The sequence below is a fragment of the Phyllopteryx taeniolatus genome, chromosome 19 (assembly GCF_024500385.1).
Source record: "Phyllopteryx taeniolatus isolate TA_2022b chromosome 19, UOR_Ptae_1.2, whole genome shotgun sequence".
Lineage (NCBI taxonomy): Eukaryota > Metazoa > Chordata > Actinopteri > Syngnathiformes > Syngnathidae > Phyllopteryx > Phyllopteryx taeniolatus.
In genome coordinates, this window is record NC_084520.1 from 2414834 (window position 1) to 2435057 (window position 20224).

The window sequence follows — 20224 nt, forward strand, 5'->3', positions numbered from 1 at the left end:
GCTCGGGCTCCTTCCCTGCCAGAGAGTTGACATTCACCGTCCCTAGAGCCAGCTTCTCTAGCCGGGGATCGGATCGCCAAGGTCCCCGCCTTCGGCCACCGCCCAGCTCACCCTGCACCCGACCACTATGGCCCCTCCCACAGGTGGTGAGCCCATGGGAAGGGAGACCCATGTTACCCTTTCGGGCTGTGCCATGGGTACGAGCACCACCTCCAGACCTGGCTCCAGAGGGGTGGCCCGGTGACCCGCGTCCAGGCAAGGGAAAACGTCTTCCTGAATTGTTTGTCATCATAGGGGTTTTTGGAGCTGTGCTTTGTCTGGTCCTTCACCTAGGACCTGTTTGCCATGGGTGACCCTCCCAGGGGCATAAAGCCCCAGACAACATTGGGACACACAAACCCCTCCACCACGATAAGGTGACAGCTCAAGGAGGGGGCAATATCTGAATTTGCATTTGAATATACTAAGTACTTACTCTTTCTCAAGTAATTATTTAAAGGGTTACTTTTCACTTTTAGTTGAGTCATATTATTATAAAGTAACAGTACTCCTACTTGAGTACTCTATCCACCTCTGATAGTGATATATATATATATATACATATATAGTGATGCACCGAAATTTCGGCCGAAAATTATGGTGGCCGACGGTCAAATGTGCCACAAAAGGGATGCAGGAATGACGCAAAGCAAAAAACACACAAGCACATAAAACAATAGCAAAAGAAAAATGCAAGATAAAAATGCTGTGATCACAAAAATAGTAAAAGAAAAATGCCGCAACATAAAAATGCTGCAATCACAGAAAACAACAACAAAAAGAAAATGCTGCAAACACAAAAAAACAAACTCAAATCCCCCAACAACTTCGAGAGAAATGCTGCAAGTTCATGTTACACAACTGAAGTCTACCAGGTCACTGAGGGGGTGTGACCAGTCCTGTGAGACAACTGGGTGCGTCTCATAGATATGAACACTAGTTACACCAGCGCTCTGGCCAGCGCCCTGTAGCAACCCGGCTAACCAATGCGCCTATGTGGTGGCCATGTTGGAGAGGTCATTGTTCCCATCGAAGGCAATGTATGGGCGCTGAAATTAAGTCGTAACTTGCTCGGTTCTCTTAGTTTTTTTAAAATTAATTAATAAATTTTTTATTTTTTTTTAACATGTCCTGTTCAGCTGCATGGCCTTGCAAAATCTTTGTGCTCGAACAGTTTTGCTGTGAAACAGAGGAGTTTGAAATACTCCCTCTGCTTATTATTCTGATGTTTATTGAAAATGCAGCCGGACAGAAAAGGGTTTTAGGGGATGTCAGAGGGACAGAGTGGACAAGGGGACTGAAAACCACAGCAGAACATTCGTGAGATAGTCTAGATATTTGAACACAAGTAATATTACAACAGTTATTTGTAGATTGTGGGGTGGGGGGGGCAGACCCGGTGAGGACAAGCACTAACTAACCAAGAGAACCATGTAATAGAGGACAGAAAAGGGTAGGACAGGAAGTAGGAAAATGAGCAAGGCAGTGCTACTGTCGAGTGGTGCGGTGGAATTTTTTTTAGTGTCTAAACGCCTGCAAGAACCTATGAGTTGGTATGTTAGGATAACTTGTGTTGCTATTACTGATTCCAGGACAAGTAATTAAAGTCTATACTGTTTCTATCAAATTTATTAGTGAATGAATACCATATCACATGCATGTTAGTCAACTGGTGTATGGAGTGGCTGAGCCGGTACATCGAAGAAGGGTGAGCCTGGGAGGTGGGGGGGGGGGGAGCGAGTCAGCGAGCCTGTCCAGGAGGGGACCCAGCTCGGGGGACAGAGGGACGCCACCCAGGACCCAGGGAGGTCCCGAGCCCGACCAAAGCGCCCTGACCAGTCCCAAGGGGAGGGGTACGGCACCGGACAACTGCCCCCCCCCCCCCACCGGACAACTGCCCCCCCCCCCCCCCCCCCCCCCCCAAACAGCCCCCCCCCCCCCACCCCACCCAGCGAGCCCGACTGCTGACACCTCCCCCACCACCCCCGGAAAGCATAGGGCCCCAGCCACCACCAGGGCCCAACACAGGAGCCAGCCGCTACCTAGTAAAAATGGTCATAGCCCGCCAAAGCAAGCCCAAGTTAAGCGCCCGTCGTGAGTAGGGTTGAGAATCGAGAACCGACCAATGCCTCACCCAGCCCTGGAACCGCCCATACCTAAAAACCCCAGCCCCCAGCCCCGACGCCAACTGTCCGCCCACCCCGAAGAAAACCAACGAAGAAGCGGCGAAAACAAACAAAGAGGAACGCGGACGGAGACGCCCAACGGTGGCGAACAAAAGTGCGCCCCAAACTCGCCAAAATCAATGACCAGCCGCCCCAGTGAAACACCTGGAACAAGACCTACCACGCAAAGGAGGCCCCCACGACGTGCAGCGTCCGACGTGCCCTGACCTCAGCCCACACCGCACGGAGCCTCAGCGAATCCAACTCCCAGTTAACCGGCTGAGGGAAACCACAAAACACGTCCATGCCAACACCAAGACAGCCAACAAGGCAAACGGCCGGCCGCACCGACGGTCCTTAGCGCCAACTCCAATCCCCAAACCAACGCAAGCGCTGACGACAGAAAAAAAAAAAAAAATTTAAAATACATTTAAAAAAAAAAAAATTGGGACCCTGAAGTCCAACCAAGGGAGTTGTGAAAACCCACCACCCACCCTATTACTATGGTTTCCTGTGGCCTTATGTACAAAAGGTGCGTACGCACAATAACATGTTCTTTTCCACGGTAAAGGTCAGATGTATCAAGAGTGAAATGACCGTGGAAATGCGCGGTGCCTCACGCCAACTGCATGGCTGGCATACGCACGTTTCTACAGCTTTTGGTGCTTTGACGACACTTAAAGGTGATGATGGGAAACTTATAATACATAACTCTGCACAACAGATTAACACACCCGCATGCCTGCAATTACACGCGTGGATATAAAAGCATGCACAAAGTGATGCAGAAAATACCAATAACAACAATGGCTGGTTTAGCTCTCCTCGAAGACGTTGCAAACGGTGCAATAAGGAGAGAACGTCAGTTCAAAGACAGAGAGGATTTATTATGAATGATGACAACTGGCTCATCAGCTGATTTAGTTTCTCTAGGGCAGTCCTTTTGGTACTGTGCTTTGGAGCGCGACACCGCAAGAAGCAATGCGCTGCCTGTGCCGACACAGGTGCTGACCACGCTGGGGTTCCTAGCAACCGGGGCATTCCAAAGGGAGCTGGCAGATCGATCAGGACTGTGCCAGTGGACACTGATGCCAGCCATGCGGGACGGAATTATCCACTTGTCCGCCAGGTATATCCAATTCCCTTACAATGCAGTTGAACAGGCCCAGACTAAAGCACAATTTGCAGCAAAAGCTGGTTTTCCTAATGTAATCGGAGCTAAGTCTAGTTCACCAATCGAACGACACAAGAAAGTTACATGACCTCACACGTCTTTTATTGGGCTTCCCGGGCATAGTTTTTAAGACTAGATAAGCCAGCCCGGCTGACCGTTGTGCCTACGTTGGCCACCATTTTGGGAAGGTTGTCGTTACTATGAAGCCAACAGCGCACTACTAATGTTTACATTTAGACGAACAAAATCAACAGCTTTCATGTATTGTAGTTGTAGCATTTATAGGTCAAATAAGAATTTAATTAATTTAGGAGAAATTAATAAACCGGGAGCGACGCTTGCGTTACTTCCGGTTTATCGGCATTTTAAATGTAATTGTTAAAATCAAGCTCATGTCTCGAAAAAGGGCACCACGTCACTTTTTACAAGTATAAACTTTAGGAAAAATGACAACAAACCTTTTTATCCTTCTCGTAATCTGAAGGTTGCTACACTTTACGACATTTTGAGTCCTAGGTTACAGAGGTTTACTGAAACTCAGAACACACACAAAATACCACTAAGGGTGGAATTTTATGGTATATTTAATGCAGCACACAACTACAACTAAAAACTACAAAAAGAAAATAACACTAAGAAAAGAGGACATCGTGTGTGGTCGCTGAGCTAAAATAAATGAGCGGGTGAGCGTTTAATGCGTTGTCAGAGCGAGAGAAGGCAAAGTTGGGATTTCGTGTGAAGCTAGTAATTTCCCTAAAATTATTAAGCACTGGTGTTGTACATCATCGTAAGGATTGCAGTGTCGACTCACGAACGCAGATCAGCTCTGCTTTGCGGGTGGTCTTCCTCCAGACCTCAGGCAGAAATTAAGCATGTTTGCTTAAGAAAAAACAGAAATGGAAAAGGAAAGTTGTTGTCCTGTTTGGGATGCGTTCATAATTTTCCTGCTGGTTGAACTGGTGGCGGGCTGAGCTCTGGCCCTCAGAGGCGTGCGGGACCGGTACGGGATGCCGGTAGTTGCGCGCTGAGGCCCCGCCGACTGATCGTGCCTACGGAAAGCGATCGGAGCCGCATGGCCGGCTTCTTCGATCGAAAACGGCGCCGGCTTGGTTGCGGCGGGCGTTTGCACACGTGGCTCCCGGAGGTGCCCAAGGACAAAGAAAACAAAAGATAGGTGAAGGGGTTGGCCGGAGGCCACCCAGCTGGCGAACTGCCAGCAAGGTACGAGGAGAGGAGTAACAAGACTAGACTCAACTCACAAAGGAAGGTGTGAATTCAGAGTAAAATACCCCAGAGGTGGGGCGTAGGAAGAGGCATTGGAGAAGACCACAACCATCAGCCTGAATCTTGTCTACAAATTTGATCAAATGGGTTTTAAAATAATATTAATCTAAAACACTCCCAACCTTGTGCTATCACGCATAGAATCATTGTTTAAACTTTGGTCGTGGCAGATGGGTTGCCTATTGTTCAATACAACATTTCGTACTGTTTGATTTCAAATCATGAGAAACAACTTTCAAAATCTTGCAGAGGACCTGTCAAACAGAATAGTGACACAGACACCAAGGCACGCATTTGGGATATTTCTACAGAGTTTGTAAGATATCAAAACAGACATTTTATCTTCCGTTAAACAGCAAAGGCACGTCCACAAGTTATGGCGCTTGTAGTTCCTCTCAACGCCAGTGGGTGGCGCCTCACATGCATGTTTGAATATTACCCACATAGTCTTCCTGAAGGGAGTGTCCCTCCAATCTTTTGGTCGGGGAAGGAGTCTTTTGAAGACAGTAATCAAGATTTGACGGGAAGCTGCTAATTACGTTAAGGTCCACTTGACGTACACCAGGCACTGTCCCAGGCGCCATCTTACAGCAGGGCAGCGTGGAGGAGTGGGGTTCTCAAGTGGTTGCGAGTCTCTGTGGCGCCTCAATTTGCGGAGCGCATGTCCGCTATGTAGTATATATCTGGCAATGTCTGCCCAAATGTGGATATTTCAGCCCACATATAACTTGAGAAAACAGCTTGCAGTAAATTGCAGATGTTGTTTTGGCTGTACACACACACACACACACTCACACACAGTAATATTAGAGTTTGCACATTCACATTTTATTTTGTTATTTTTATTTTATTGATGTTCCTGCTGTGGTTTAAAAAATCAGAAGATACTATTTACTCGGTACTTGAGTAATTATTTCACTGTGTACTTTTTACACTTAGTTTTTAGGAGGGCTACTTTTTACTTGAGTCACATTATTGTCAAGTAACAGTACTCTTACTTGAGTACAATATTTGGGTACTCTACCGACTTCTGGAACGGACATCCTCTATTGCTTCTCTTATGTTTAAGCAACATTTTTGCTCATCAGATCAGCCAGTGTCGTATTTGTTGCACTGGTCTTTTGTATTTTCGCGTTGACGTGCTGCGGGTCGTGGCCCTGGTTGCAGTCCCAGCGGAACCGCGAAGCACACGTAACATCTGCGACAAGAGTTGATCCGGTAATGAATTAGGAAACGTGCCTACAATTATCTAATTAGTTTACGGATGTTAATGTTAAATGTATTCAGCGACGGAGCGATGTTAGAGATTATGTCACAACACAGAATGAACTAACTTCAAATTCTGAAATGGCCGATAAAAACAGAAAAATACTGTACTTAATATTTTCCTGGAGGATGCGTTTGGGATTAGCTGGTAATAGTGAAAAATCAAGTGAAACAGAGAGTGATTTTAGTGCATTCTTTTCCAGAATGAGAGTGCTTAAAGAGGAGGATGCTATTCATGTGGCACAGCTTTAAGCAGGCATCATGTGCAGGTGGAGATGGGCCTGGCTCAAGTTGGAGCCCAAAACAAAAAAGCAAAGAAATGAGGCAAATTATATTTAAATCTTAAATTTTTACATCAACATGTACTTGAGCAGTGTAAATAAATGTTTTTCTGCGTGAAGATTTTTTTAAATGTTGCCTTATTGTACTCTTCAGAGTAATTTTTCTTTTGCTGTTGTTTTTTATGATTGCAACCTTTTATCTTCCAGCATTTTTATTTTGCTGCTGTTTTCTGTGATTCCAGCATTTTTATCTTGCAGCATTTTTTCTTTTGCTGTTTTTTCTGTGATTGCAGCATTTTTATCTTGCAGTGTTTTTCTTTTCCAATGGTTTTATGCACTTATGTGTTTTTCGTTTTGTGTCGTTCCTGCTGTGCAGCATATGGCCATTTGCAGCGCATTTGCCCCTGTTGGCCACCGTAGAAAATAGCCCAAAAGTGTATTCGCCGAAAGTTTGGGTTCTCAGTTTCAGACGAAAAGACTTTTGTCACTGAAATAAAACGACTGAAATAACACGTCACATGTTGTATATTGATGGCCGATGTACCAGTGTGTACACCTTAAGTTAAGAAACGTTTGCTATTATCAATCAATTCCAGATATAGAGCTTTACTGACAATCCAGTTAAATTGACTGAGAGGTCACTATATTACACACAACATACAGTCACGGTTTGATAAGGACAGTGCACCAAAGATCAACAATAAATGTCAAATAAGATAACCTTTATTCGTCCCACAATGGGTACATTTGCATAATTTCAGCAGCAATAGTGGATACAGGAAATACAAAAATAGCTAACAAAATAAGACATTTGGCAGCAAATGTGTCCACCATTGCAACAAATACTAGTATATGAAAATAACAAATATTTAAGACATAATTTATTAACGATTACGATTATAGAGTAATGATTATATTTTGAAATCATACAGTATGCTGAATTATTTGTATCCTATTACATAATATTCTGCAATAACTGTGCTGCGGTAATGTCTTCTACTTCTCAGCATGCCCTCTCCCTGGTTTTAGAGCTGTGGTGGTGTCCAGTGTCCCACTTGGATCAGGTCTGTCCAGCTCGGCCTCTTTGGAAGTAGCGTTTTACACATTTCTGCAGCAACTGAGGCCAGGTCAGAGTTCAATAGTTACACTGTGTTCAAAGTTATTAAGAATCTGTTGTTTTTGTTCATTTTTCACAAAATGTTTTTAAAATAAATAGTTCCTGCATATTCGCTTCTATAATAATCAGGAACAAAACCATCACTATGAAAAGTTACTCAGAATACAGTGTTCCTAATTATTATGTACAAATGTTTAAATAAATTCTAATAGGTTGTAAAGAACTTCAGTGATAGTTCTGTCATTACATGGATCTAAAAACAAAAATGTGAACATCCATCTGGACCAGGCACAGTAGCAAGCCAAACTCAAGTTTTTGTTTGATTTTAATCCTATTTGCTTAACAAGTGAGGTATAGGTAATCAAGTGAGGTATAGGTAATCATTGTCATAATTTGGTACCTAAGGGCGCCCATTGCACCGGGAGTGGAATAGTTGGGCAATTTTATAATTTTATAATATATATAATGTATAATCGAGCTAGAAACCAGCTGACTAAAGAAATTAACATTGCAAAGAGGAACTATGCAGCAAAGTTGGAAAAACAGTTTAGCGCAAATGACTCTAAATCAGTCTGGCATGCATTCCAATCGCTGACTAATTACAAGCGACGATCCCCCCAAGCTGAGAACAATAGCACACTAGCCAACGACTTGAATACCTTCTACTGCAGATTTGAAAAGGACAGTTTCACACCACACACCCATCCGGCCGCACCCCCGACCACAATCACACCTCTGACTTCTGCGTTAACCATCCATGAACAGGATGTGAGACGCATCTTCGAACAACAAAAGATTAAAAAAGTGGCAGGCCCTGACCATGTGTCCCCATCCTGCCTCAAAGTCTGCACGGACCAGCTCGCTCCAGTCTTCACTCAGATCTTCAATAGATCTCTGGAACTGTGCGAAGTTCCATCCTGTTTCAAATGCTCCACCATCATTCCAGTCCCCAAGAAACCTGCAATCTCGGGTCTGAATGACTACAGGCCTGTCGCTTTGACATCTGTGATCATGAAATCCTTTGAACGTCTCGTGCTGGACCACCTCAAGAGTGTCACAGGTCCCCTGCTGGACCCCCTGCAGTTTGCCTACCAAGCGAACAGGTCTGCGATTGATGCAGTCAACATGGGACTGCACTTCATCCTAGAACACCTCGACAGTGCAGGGACCTACGCGAGGATCCTGTTCGTGGACTTCAGCTCAGCGTTCAACACAATCATCCCTGAACATCCAAGCTTCTCCAGCTCAGCGTCTCACCTGCCATCTGCCAGTGGATTTACAGCTTTCTGACGGGCAGGACACAGCAGGTCAGGCTGGGGGAGGCCACCTCATCCACACGCAGCATCAGCACTGGGGCGCCCCAAGGTTGTGTCCTCTCTCCGCTGCTCTTCTCTCTCTACACGAACGACTGCACCTCAGCGAACCCGACTGTCCAACTCCTGAAGTTTGCAGATGACACCACTGTCATCGGCCTCATCAAGGACGGTGACGAGTCTGCATATCGACGGGAAGCGGAGCGGCTGGAGCTGTGGTGCGGCCGACACAAGCTGGAGCTGAACACGCTCAAGACTGTAGAGATGATCGTGGACTTCAGGAGGCATCCTTCGCCGCAGCTGCCCCTCACGTTGTCCAGCTGCCTTGTGTCAACCGTCGAGACCTTCAAGTTCCTGGGAATTATAATCTCTCAGGACCTGAAGTGGGCGACTAACATCAACTCCGTCCTCAAAAAGGCACAGCAGAGGATGTACTTCCTGCGGCTTCTGAGAAAGCACGGCCTGCCACCGGAGCTGCTGAGACAGTTCTACACAGCGGTCATCGAATGAGTCCTGTGTTCTTCCATCACAGTCTGGTTTGGTGCTGCTACAAAAAAGGACAAACTCCGACTGCAACGGACAATCAAAACTGCTGAAAGGATTGTTGGTACCACCCTACCCACCATTGAGGACTTGCACGCTGCCAGAACTAAGACACGGGCGTGCAAAATCCTCTCGGACCCTCCGCACCCCGGTCACCAGCTCTTCCAGCTCCTTCCCTCGGGTTGGCGCTACCGATCAATGCAAACTAGAACTAGTAGACATTCCAACAGCTTCTTCCCTCTAGCGATCAACTTCTTAAACACCTAACCTACAATTCCATTACAACATGCTGGCAATTTTTTGACTTGAGTTCGTTGTCACATTTCTGTTGGGCCAATTATGTATTACTCGCGCACTCACTGTAGTTGTCTCGCCATGCTGCACTATTTGCATATACTGGCCACTCATGCCAGAGTAGCATCTGCTCCATTTGCACACTGATTGAGGAGTATCTGTAACATTTGCACAACCAACATTGTCCCAGATTATCGCACTACTCGTCACTTTAAATCGCATACACTCCTTGAAGTCTCAGCGCCCTTTGCACAATGGTCATTGCACCGGACTATTGCAATATTAGTCATTCGAACTGCTCTAAGTGCTAGAGGACTCTGCATTTGTTTGCACAATTGTAAAAACAAAAACAAAAAATTTACCAGCATTACCAGATAACTAGCAACCCTTTACTGTCAGTGACAAGTTTTTTTTTTTTTTTTTTTTTGTCAATGTCTTTATGTCTCCAAAGTGTTCTGTAAATTGACTGTCTGTTGTCGTACTAGAGCGGCTCCAACTACCGGAGACAAATTCCTTGTGTGTTTTGGACATACGTGGCAAATAAAGATGATTCTGATTTTCATGGCACATTGAACCCATCATCCCGGACCCGTAACATCTCCGCCACCGAGTAACAAAGCGGCGGAGTTGCGCTTGTGAGTTATCATAATCCACAATCCATCGCCGGTCGGTCAGTGTGTCGACTCCTCAGGCACGGAGAGCTAGCAGGTTGGCAGCAAAATGAGGTCCAAGCGTTGACTGCTTTGTGGGACACACCTGACAACAAGCCACAGATCGAGCAGGGTAGCCACACAAGGAAGTATGGGGTCTTAATGGTCCATATTTCACTAACAAATTGACTTTATGTATTTTTTTTCCCTCAAGAAAATGAAACTGGCAGTCATATCCAATAATGTCAGTCTATTTTGGAGCAATTTGTAAATAACTCATTGCCTTTGGAACACCCCTCTTTCATCCCCAAAATTGACACCCCTCCCCATGTCTTGGTGTGATGCAGGGGACAGAACTGGAGACCAAATTCACTGCATAACCAGTGTGGAAAAGGGAATGTACTATGCTATAAAGTGATAGCATTTAGTCATATTTTCTGTATTATCGCTGTTGGGTGGAATCCCCCCCACCTCCAATATGACAACCTTTTTGGAAAAAAACAAAAACAAAAAAACAACGATGACTGGAAACCCCGCATAGCCGGTTTGGACAAACGAATGCACTATACTATGAAATGGCAGTATTAACTCATATTTTTTATATTGTAGGTGTCGGGTGGAATCCCCTCACCTCCAAAATGGCAACTTTTCAGGAAATAAAAAAAAAAAAGACAGCTTGCTTGAGTTTCCAAACACCGCTTTCTTCAAGTTTGTATTATATTGCTTTTGCTGTAATATACTGTATCATTTCACTATTATATAAACAACAGCTATCTCACTTAAACAACAGGTAGCACCGCGAAATTATGTTGAATGGCTAATATGCTGAAAAATCGCTCATTTATCAGGATGTCATCATTAAAATGTTACAAATACAGCAGACGAATGTCATATCCTTTCAAGCCTCATGAACCCAAGCATTCATATTGACTTAGTGTCCCAAAACTGTCACCAATCATCACCAAAATTGTTGTGGACATCTCTACTCATAGCAGCTTCAACCTTTGAAAGTATTACAATAATCGGCCCAACAAAATGGACGAGCTTCATCTTCTGATAAAGACCAGTAAAGACTTCGTTCCGCCGCCATGTGCTTTACAGAGACTTGGCTTTGTGAGGCTGTACCCGATGGCGCCGTCGTGCTTCCCGGCTTCAATCTTCACCGGGCAGACGGCGACATGGAATCATCAGGGAAAACAAAAGGCGGCGGGATATGCTTCTATATCAACGAAAAATGGTGTACGGACATCACGGAGCTCAGCAGACAAAATATCTATAGGATATCTATAGGATAAACCATTCTAAAAAGATTAGAATTTTTTTTTCTGTAGACATCTTTTTTTTTTTTTTATTACAGAACTATGGAATAAGTGCCAATGTTCTTTCCATTAACAAGTTCCTTTAATGTTGATGTGGAAGGGGGAGTCGGGGTTGTTCCTTGGGCCCCCAAATGACTAACTATGGCCCTGGGCCCAGCCACCAACGCCTCTGTTCGGCATGACAACCAAGCTCTGATTAGCGGCTTGTGCATTGATGAAGAAGGCAGCTAGCTCGCTGCGAGAACTAATGTGGATGGCAGGACACATTGACCATTGACACCTCAAACGGCGGATTGAAGCATTTCACAAATTGGGGGGGGGGGGAACAGCAACCCACTAACTACGTTCACACACGCCATAATGAGCGAACACACTTCAACTTTAATCAGGCAGCTTAAACCTCCAGGAATATTCTAAATGTATGCCTTGATGTCTGTGCCATTAATGTCGGTTTACAGGTTCGACTACAAGACTTTGAGAACTGACCTCTTGATCTGAAGCCAAACATTCCGAAATGATGTATTAAACAATCAGTTGATTTGCCAAGATTAAAGTTTAGACAATCATTCTATATGCTTGATCTATGAGTAAAAGTACAAAGTTGGGAGTATTTTAGATTCATATGTGATTTTTAAACCCATTTTCTTTATGGGCCAAATTGGAGACTAAGTTCGAGTCGATGGGCATGGTCTTCTCCACTTCCCCTGGGTATTTAACCCTTCGACTTCCGCCTTCTCGCTCTCTTGTCTTCTTGGCCTCAGCTGCGGGGCGGCTTCGGCCAGCCCCCCCCCCCCCCCCCCCCCCCCTTTCCTTTGTTTGAACCATGCAGTTCCGGCCAACACGAATCCTCGAATGGTGACTCTGCTTCCTGGCCTCTACTTGTCCACCGCCAGGCAATCAGAGAAGCTGCTGATAAAAGTTAGTTACGCTTCTAGCCAAGCGTGAACTCTCTGATCTACCAGCGGTCAATGAAAAAGGCAGGAGCGAAACGGTCACATTCTCCCACCAAACGCGTGAAGAACAACTTCTTTTCCCCTTTTTGTTTTTACTTTTTGTGCATCTTCTTCTTCAATTAAACCTGCTTCCTTTCCTCTTGAGATGCTCTGAGACTAACCATTCCCAGGGCCAACTGATCTATGGTCGTGAGTAGAGCATGACAATCGTCAGAATGTACAAAATTAGTGCCTAATAATTTTGGATTAAAATACCAGCTTCACACAAATTCCAACTTTGTACTAGCTCAACACACTGTAACCTATTCACGCACGTTTTTAGTCCAGCCACACACGATGTCCTATTTTTCTTTACGTATGCCTATTTTCCTTTTTTATTACCATTATTATTATTATTTTCTTTCCGAAGTCAAGCCCCTCTGCATTGTTTTCCCTGTAGTTTCCCTTTTCGATTTAATTAAATGTTCGATAAAATTCCACTTCCTGTTGTGTTTTGTGTGTTTGAGTTTATTAGTTAAACCGCTGTAATCGAGAACTCGTATTCCATTCATGTAGCAGCCTTCTAAATTACTGAGCTTGATCGAGGTTTTTCGTTGCTTTTCCTAAAGTTTACACATATAAAAAGAGATGTGGTGCCCTTTTCGAGACAAAGAGAGTTTGATTGTAACGTTAAAACGTAAGTCGAACGACACCGGAAGTAAATGCAGGCGTTCGTTTCTGGTGTATTCTTTTCCAAAATTAATTACGCTTTTATCCAAAACCAAGATACACTATAGTATCACTGGTGTGACCAACTGTTCATTTTCCAATAGCTCATTCTAAGGGGAAATCTGAGAGTTGGATTGAATGTTTTATTGTCTTGCAGATTATACAGTACATTTGTCTACACGTTGTTTTCATTTGTTATATACAGGAAGTCCTCGATTTACGAACGAGTTCCGTTTCTACGCTGTCGACGTAACACAAACTTCCACGTAAGTCGGATTTCACCGTGAAAGTCTAAATTTACGGCGAAATACTTCTGTTACGGGTATTGTCCCACATGATTGTGACAGCAAGCCCAGTGTGTGTGGGCGTGTGCGACGGCACTGCGCAGGAAGGAGTGGGCGCCGGTGCGAGTGTGTACAGTAGCAAGTGTAGTGACGGCGACCGGGGAAGAGTAGCAATTAGCGGAGGACCCGTTGACGTTGAATGTGCAGAGGAGCTAATAAAGCCATTAAAGCAGCAAATCGGTGCGTCGTGCCTTTATTGTTGCCGGCACCCAGCTCAGCTGTGCAACGAGAGAAGAGAGTTAACCCCTGCATCTCCTGACCACGGTCAGGTGACCGGAACAGGAAAGGTTAACACTTTGTATAAAGAAACTAAAATAAATTAAAATAAAAAAATAAGATGCTGTACTTACCATTACTTTTGAGAGTATGAAAAGAGGAGGGCGAAAAAGGCAAAGATACTCCCGGCGCACAAACACAGACAAGCACTATGCACCAGCTAAGCAGAAACACTATGGTGCTGGGACAAAATGGCAGACGAGGCACGGGCGTCGTAAAGTCGAAACGTCGTAGGTCGAGTACGTCGTAACTCGAGGACTTCTTTTAATTAGATTTCCTTTGCTTTTGTTTCTCAATAGATGATGGAGACAACTTATCCAAAGCAATTGCATGTCAGCAGGCGGAACACACTCATGCTGGTGTGCCTTGTGGCATTATGGATCAGCTTGTGTCAGTTCTTGGGATGGAGGGGCATGCTTTGCTTATTGACTGCAGGTATGGTACATTTGGAGGAGGAAAAACGTGAACTCAGAGAACGCAGACCCTTCTAGGTCTGATCATTTGTCACCTGCAGAATGAATGTGTTGATTGAGATGTAAAAGAATGTTCTGACAAAGAAAACGCCATTGTGTTGTAGTAGTTTAAGCAGACTGTGTTGTCTACAGTAAGATGCAAATAAGATCCCATTTTATGACCAATTTATGCAGAAATAAACATAATTTCAAAGGGTTCACATACTTTTTCTTGCAATCGTATATTGCATTTAAAAAAAATATGGATGGATATAATCAACACAAGGCGGCACGGTGGACGACTGGTTAGAGCGTCTGCCTCACAGTTCTGAGGACCAGGGTTCAATCCCCGGCCGCGCCTGTGTGGAGTTTGCATGTTCTCCCCGTGCCTGCATGGGTTTTCTCCGGGCACTCCGGTTTCCTCCCACATCCCGAAAAAAAAACATGCTTGCTCGGTTAATTGACAACTCTAAATTGCCCGTAGGTGTGAATGTGAGTGCGAATGGTTGTTTGTTTATGTGTGCCCTGCGATTGGCTGGCAACCAGTTCAGGGTGTACCCCGCCTCCTGCCCGATGATAGTTGGGATAGGCTCCAGCACGCCCGCGACCTTAGTGAGGAGAAGCGGCTCAGAAAATCGATGGATGGATGGATAATCAACACAAGAAAAGAACAAAAATTAAGCAAGCAGAAGTTTTGTTCACTTTTTTTTTTAAATGGCCATTTAGTCACAAACATACGTTAATAGAAGGGTTACTAGCTAATAGAAATGCACAATAACTATTGGACCGATATTGGAAAGAATGATGTCACACCGATAGGTCTGATATCGAATAAACGATTGGCTCGCGACCAGTTCAGGGTGTACCCTGCCTCCCGCCCGAAGATAACTGGCATAGGCTCCATTAGCCCGCGACCCTCGTGAGGATAAGTGGTAAAGAAGATGGATGGATGGATTATATTTTATATGAATAAAAAGGTGTTCTATTACATGACCTGTTTGATATAAAATACAATTAGATACAATCTACATAAGTCGGCAGTTCCTGCTCCAGCTTTCCCTCAGTTTGGGAGTACTTGGCCTGGAAATCGTTGAAGAACCTTGATATAAACTACAACCCCAATTCCAAAAAAGCTTGGACAGGGTCATGTTTACCACTGTGTTACATCACCTTTTCTTTTAACAACACTCAATAAACGTTTGGGAACTGAGGACACTAATTGTTGAAGCTTTGTAGGTGGAATTCTTTACCATTCTTGCTTGATGTACAGCTTTAGCTGTTCAAGAGTCCGGGGTCTCCGTTGTCGTATTTTACGCTTCATAATGCGCCAAACATTTTCAATGGGAGACAGGTCTGGACTGCAGGCAGGCCAGTCTACTACCTGCACTCTTTTACTACGAAGCCACGCTGTTGTAACGTGCAGAATGTGGTTTGGCATTGTCTTGCTGAAATAAGCAGGGGCGTCCATGAAAAAGACGTTGCTTGGATGGCAGCATATGTTTCTCCAAAACCTGTATGTACCTTTCAGCATTAATGGTGCCTTCACAGATGTGTAGGTTACCCATGCCATTAGCACTAACACAGCCTCATACCATCACAGATGCTGGCTTTTGAACTTTGCGTCCATAACAGTCCGGATGGTTCTTTTCTTCTTCGGCCCGGAGGACATGATGTCCACAATTTCCAAAAATAATTAGAAATGTAAATATAAATTAGTAAAACTGTGTTCGCCACCTGTCATCCATCGCTTCCACGCCGCTCGCAACTTCACTTTGAACGCCCTGTTTACACGGATGTCCAGCGATTGGAGTTCGTGAGACAAGCTTCCTCACTTGCACTCAGTCGAATGGTGACTTGAGACGCTTCTCCCGGCTGTTCTATGCTCATTAATCCATTGCTCGAGTTGCTCTTCCAACTCGGGCCACCTCACCTTGTTTCCGCGTTTTGTTTTTATTTTTTTCCGCGGAAACGTAGCTTCGTCTTCTTGACTTGGCGAAGCTTGTATTCCTGCTTCCTCCACTTGCGAACCATGGATTTGCTGATCTTGAATTCTGTCGCGGCTGCTCGATTCCCATGTTCCTCCGCGTAACTGACAGCTTGCAGCTTAAACTGTGCTTCATAAGCGTGTCTCTTTGTAGGAGCCATTTTCGGGGGTCTTTAGCCAAACCGATGTTGTTTTGCACAATGCACACCCCGGCGCTATATACCTACTGGGGGCGTGGCTTTAGCGGCCTCCTTCACACACCCTTCCCCTGTCCTCAGCCACATCCGCTTTTCCTCTGTGTAAGCAGCGTGTCGGCAGGAAATACTAAAAAAAAAAAAAAAAAAAAACACACAACATTTATAGATGTTGGAACTCTGTGCACACATAAGGCCCGCCGCATTATAAGGCGCCCCGTCGATTTTGGAGAAAAGTAAGACTTTTAAGTGCGCCTTATGGTCGTGAAAATACGGTATTCTGTTTTTATTTATGTTTGACAGAAAGTCCCAACTTCATTGGAATTGGGGTTGTAAGTGCCGGGAGTTCAATGCTAATTTTCGTTAGCTCGTCAATGGTCAACTTTCAATCATTGTGTGTTAGCTTTGAGCTAGCGATTTTTGTGAACAAAAGCGAAGAAAGAAACAAAGGCTGTAATGTATTTGAACATTCAATAGGTGTAATTCTTTTGTTGAAGTGTCAATAAACGACCTTAAGCAAGCAACATTCACTCTTACTCCTTGCTACTATGTTAGCACCTTAGCAACCTGTTGTTGTGTTTTCGAGGGCTCTGCTTGGCCATTCGGGCGATGCTGGTTAGAAGAGCTGGAACAGCGCATGCAATGGACTGCTTATATAAGCGTGGTGAAATTGGAAATTTTAGATCCAGTCCGATGCGATATTTGTTTTTTTGCTGACATCGGACTGGTTTCCGAACTCAAAGATTGGATTGGGACACCCCTATCCATCCATCCATCCATTTTCTGAGCCGCTTCTCCTCACTAGGGTCGCGGGCGTGCTGGAGCCTATCCCAGCTGTCATCGGGCAGGAGGCGGGGTACACCCTGAACTGGTTGCCAGCCAATCGCAGGGCACATAGAAACTAACAACCATTCGCACTCACAGTCATGCCTATGGGCAATTTAGAGTCTCCAATTAATGCATGTTTTTGGAATGTGGGAGGAAACCGGAGTGCCCGGAGAAAACCCACGCAGGCACGGGGAGAACATGCAAACTCCACACAGGCGGGGACGGGGATTGAACCCCGCACCTCAGAACTGTGAGGCTGACGCTCTAACCAGTCGGCCACCGTGCCGCCGGGACACCCCTAGTTACAGTAAAACTTGACTCTCTGGTCACTGCTGGCATTGTTCTGTCTTTTACAACCCCCTGATAGTACGTTGAAAGTCGGCAAATTCCAGAGCCTACTTGACACCCCAAAACTTCATAAACCTTTTTTATAATTACTATTATACTATGTAGCTACTCATGGTTACATCCATCCATCCATTTTCTGAGCCGCTTCTCCTCACTCGGGTCGCGGGCGTGCTGGAGCCTATCCCAGCTGTCATCGGGCAGGAGGCGGGGTACACCCTGAACTGGTTGCCAGCCAATCGCAGGGCACATACAAACAAACAACCATTCGCACTCACAGTTACACCTACGGGCAATTTTTAGAGGCTCCATTCAATGCACGTTTTTGGGATGTGGGAGGAAACCGAAGTGGCCGGAGAAAACCCACGCAGGCACGGGGAGAACATGCAAACTCCACACAGGCGGGGCCGGGGATTGAAACCGGGTCCTCAGAACTGTGAGGCTGACGCTCTAACCAGTCGGCCACCGTACCGCCCTCATGGTTACAGTTAAAGGAAAAGACATAATTGAGTCCAGGCTGCAAGTCACCCATGTATGGCTTCAATGTCCTTTGATGTAGGTCTCTGGAGTCCATTCCTGTGCCGTTAACAGATCCAGGACTCGTCTTTCTCATCACCAACTCCAATGTGAAACATTCTTTGGCAAGTAGTGAGTATGCCTTGAGACGAGCACAGTGTGAGAAAGCTGCCTCCATCTTAAGGAAACCCAGTCTAAGAGATGCAACCATGAATGATCTGGAAGGTATGAACTACAATTTTATCATCTTTTTCCAAACTATTCTTGTCAGCTCTTTATTATTTAGTCAAGCCATCATCATTCTTTGTGCAGAGTTCCTCTTCTGTTTATTGTCCACATTCTTTATATTCTTCTTCCAATAGATTTTTTCTTACAGGTTTGTCATATGTATAACCCCAATTCCAATGAAGTTGGGACGTTGTGTTAAACATAAATAAAAACTGAATGCAATGCTTTGCAAATCATGTTCAACCTATATTTATTTAAATACACTACAAAGACAATATATATAATGTTCAAACTGATAAACTTTATTGTTTTTAGCAAATAATCATTAACTTAGAATTTTATGGCTGCAACACGTTCCAAAAAAGCTGGGACAGGGTCATGTTTACCACTGTGTTACATCACCTTTTCTTTTAACAACACTCAATAAACGTTTGGGAACTGAGGACACTAATTGTTGAAGCTTTGTAGGTGGAAGTCTTTCCCATTCTTGCTTGATGTACAGCTTCAGCTGTTCAACAGTCCGGAGTCTCCGTTGTCGTATTTTACGCTTCATAATGTGCCACACATTGTCAATGGGAGACAGGTCTGGACTGCAGGCAGGCCAGTCTCGTACCCGCACTCTTTTACTACGAAGCCACACTGTTGTAACACGTGCAGAATGTGGTTTGGCATTGTCTTGCTGAAATAAGCAAGGGCGTCCATGAAAAAGACATTGCTTGGATGGCAGCCTATGTTTCTCCAAAACCTGTATGTACCTTTCAGCATTAATGGTGCCTTCACAGATGTGTAAGTTACCCATGCCATTGGCACTAACAAAGCCCCATACCATCCCAGATTCTGGATTTTGAACTTTGCGTCCATAACAGTCCGGATGGTTCTTTATAATCAGAAGAGTTGTCCAAGAGCCAAGGACCACCTGTGGAGAGCTTCAAAAAGACCTGGAATTAGCAAGTACTGTTGTCACAAGGAAAACGGTGAGTAATTTATGGAAAGAACTGGAACTCAAGGTCCATAAAAGCAGCCCACGGAACCTTCAAGATTTGAAGACTGCTTGTGTGATGCCTCTTTCACATTGCTCTGGGTGCGGCCCCTATAGTTAATTATAGGGGCCCCTAAATGATGGCACTGGCCCTCCGGTCATCATCCCATGCGGGGTTAGGTGGTTTATTCGGTTAGCTTGCATTCTCATGGCCATTAGTGCCAATGGCAGTACATCCATCCAATTCAATTTGTGATCACTATCTGCTTTTATTTTTGCCAATTTACGTGCAATTTGCATGTTCTACTGCTCTTCCCCCTTGCGCAATGGTCCTGGCCATGCGCATCAAGAACAGCAATTCTGACCAGTGCTGTAGACAGCACAAAATGGCCCCCACGACTACGGCACAGGTCTTTCTGTGGGCCGTCTTGGGTGGTTTTGTAGGCACCACGTTTGAGCCACGTACTGTGCTCATTGACGCCGGATCTGTGCTGGGCGTCAATCAGTGAGGAAAGAGCAGTGAGAGGCTCGCAATCTTCTGCCACTAAAAGAAAAGCAGTAGTTTCCATATAGGCGGCGCATTTGGCGGCCTCGTAGGCAAGGTTATTGCCTCGAGTTAATGCTATTATCTCGGCTAGCTGTGCTGAGCAAAGCTGATGAACTTTTTCTGCTTGTACCTCAGGGAAAGTGGCATCATCATTCAATTGGATCATAGCATATCTTGCATGATTTCCAAAACAAGAGCCATCAACAAAATATATGGGGTCCGCAACAATTGGCTGGTTGTGTAGATCATCTCTTAGTTTTAAAAAGGTTTCCGTAGACAGGACTCAATCGTGAGGCACCTCTTCATTAGGTAAAACCATTCGTATAGCGGGGTTAACTGTACTGCAGCATTGAATAGTTAATTCAGATGCCGATAGAATTATCTCATCGCTTATACGCCTGGGCTGAGTTAACAAGAAAGGTGGG

At 44.9% G+C, this 20224-nt stretch overlaps 1 protein-coding gene across 3 annotated transcripts in view; it reads left to right on the forward strand.

Annotated features, from left to right (window-relative positions):
* Positions 1 to 20224, forward strand: part of galk1 (galactokinase 1) — a 53910-nt gene that overhangs the window by 4621 nt on the left and 29065 nt on the right. Inside the window, exons 3-5 of one of the 3 annotated variants that reach the window (XM_061756215.1) lie at positions 7217 to 7336; positions 14026 to 14161; positions 18089 to 18270. In XM_061756215.1, the coding sequence (XP_061612199.1) occupies positions 7217 to 7336; positions 14026 to 14161; positions 18089 to 18270 (438 nt within the window). Of the gene's footprint in view, positions 1 to 3208; positions 3334 to 7216; positions 7337 to 7997; positions 12878 to 14025; positions 14162 to 18088; positions 18271 to 20224 lie in introns of those variants that run through there. The other 2 variants (XM_061756214.1, XM_061756216.1) reach the window with 2 other exon arrangements.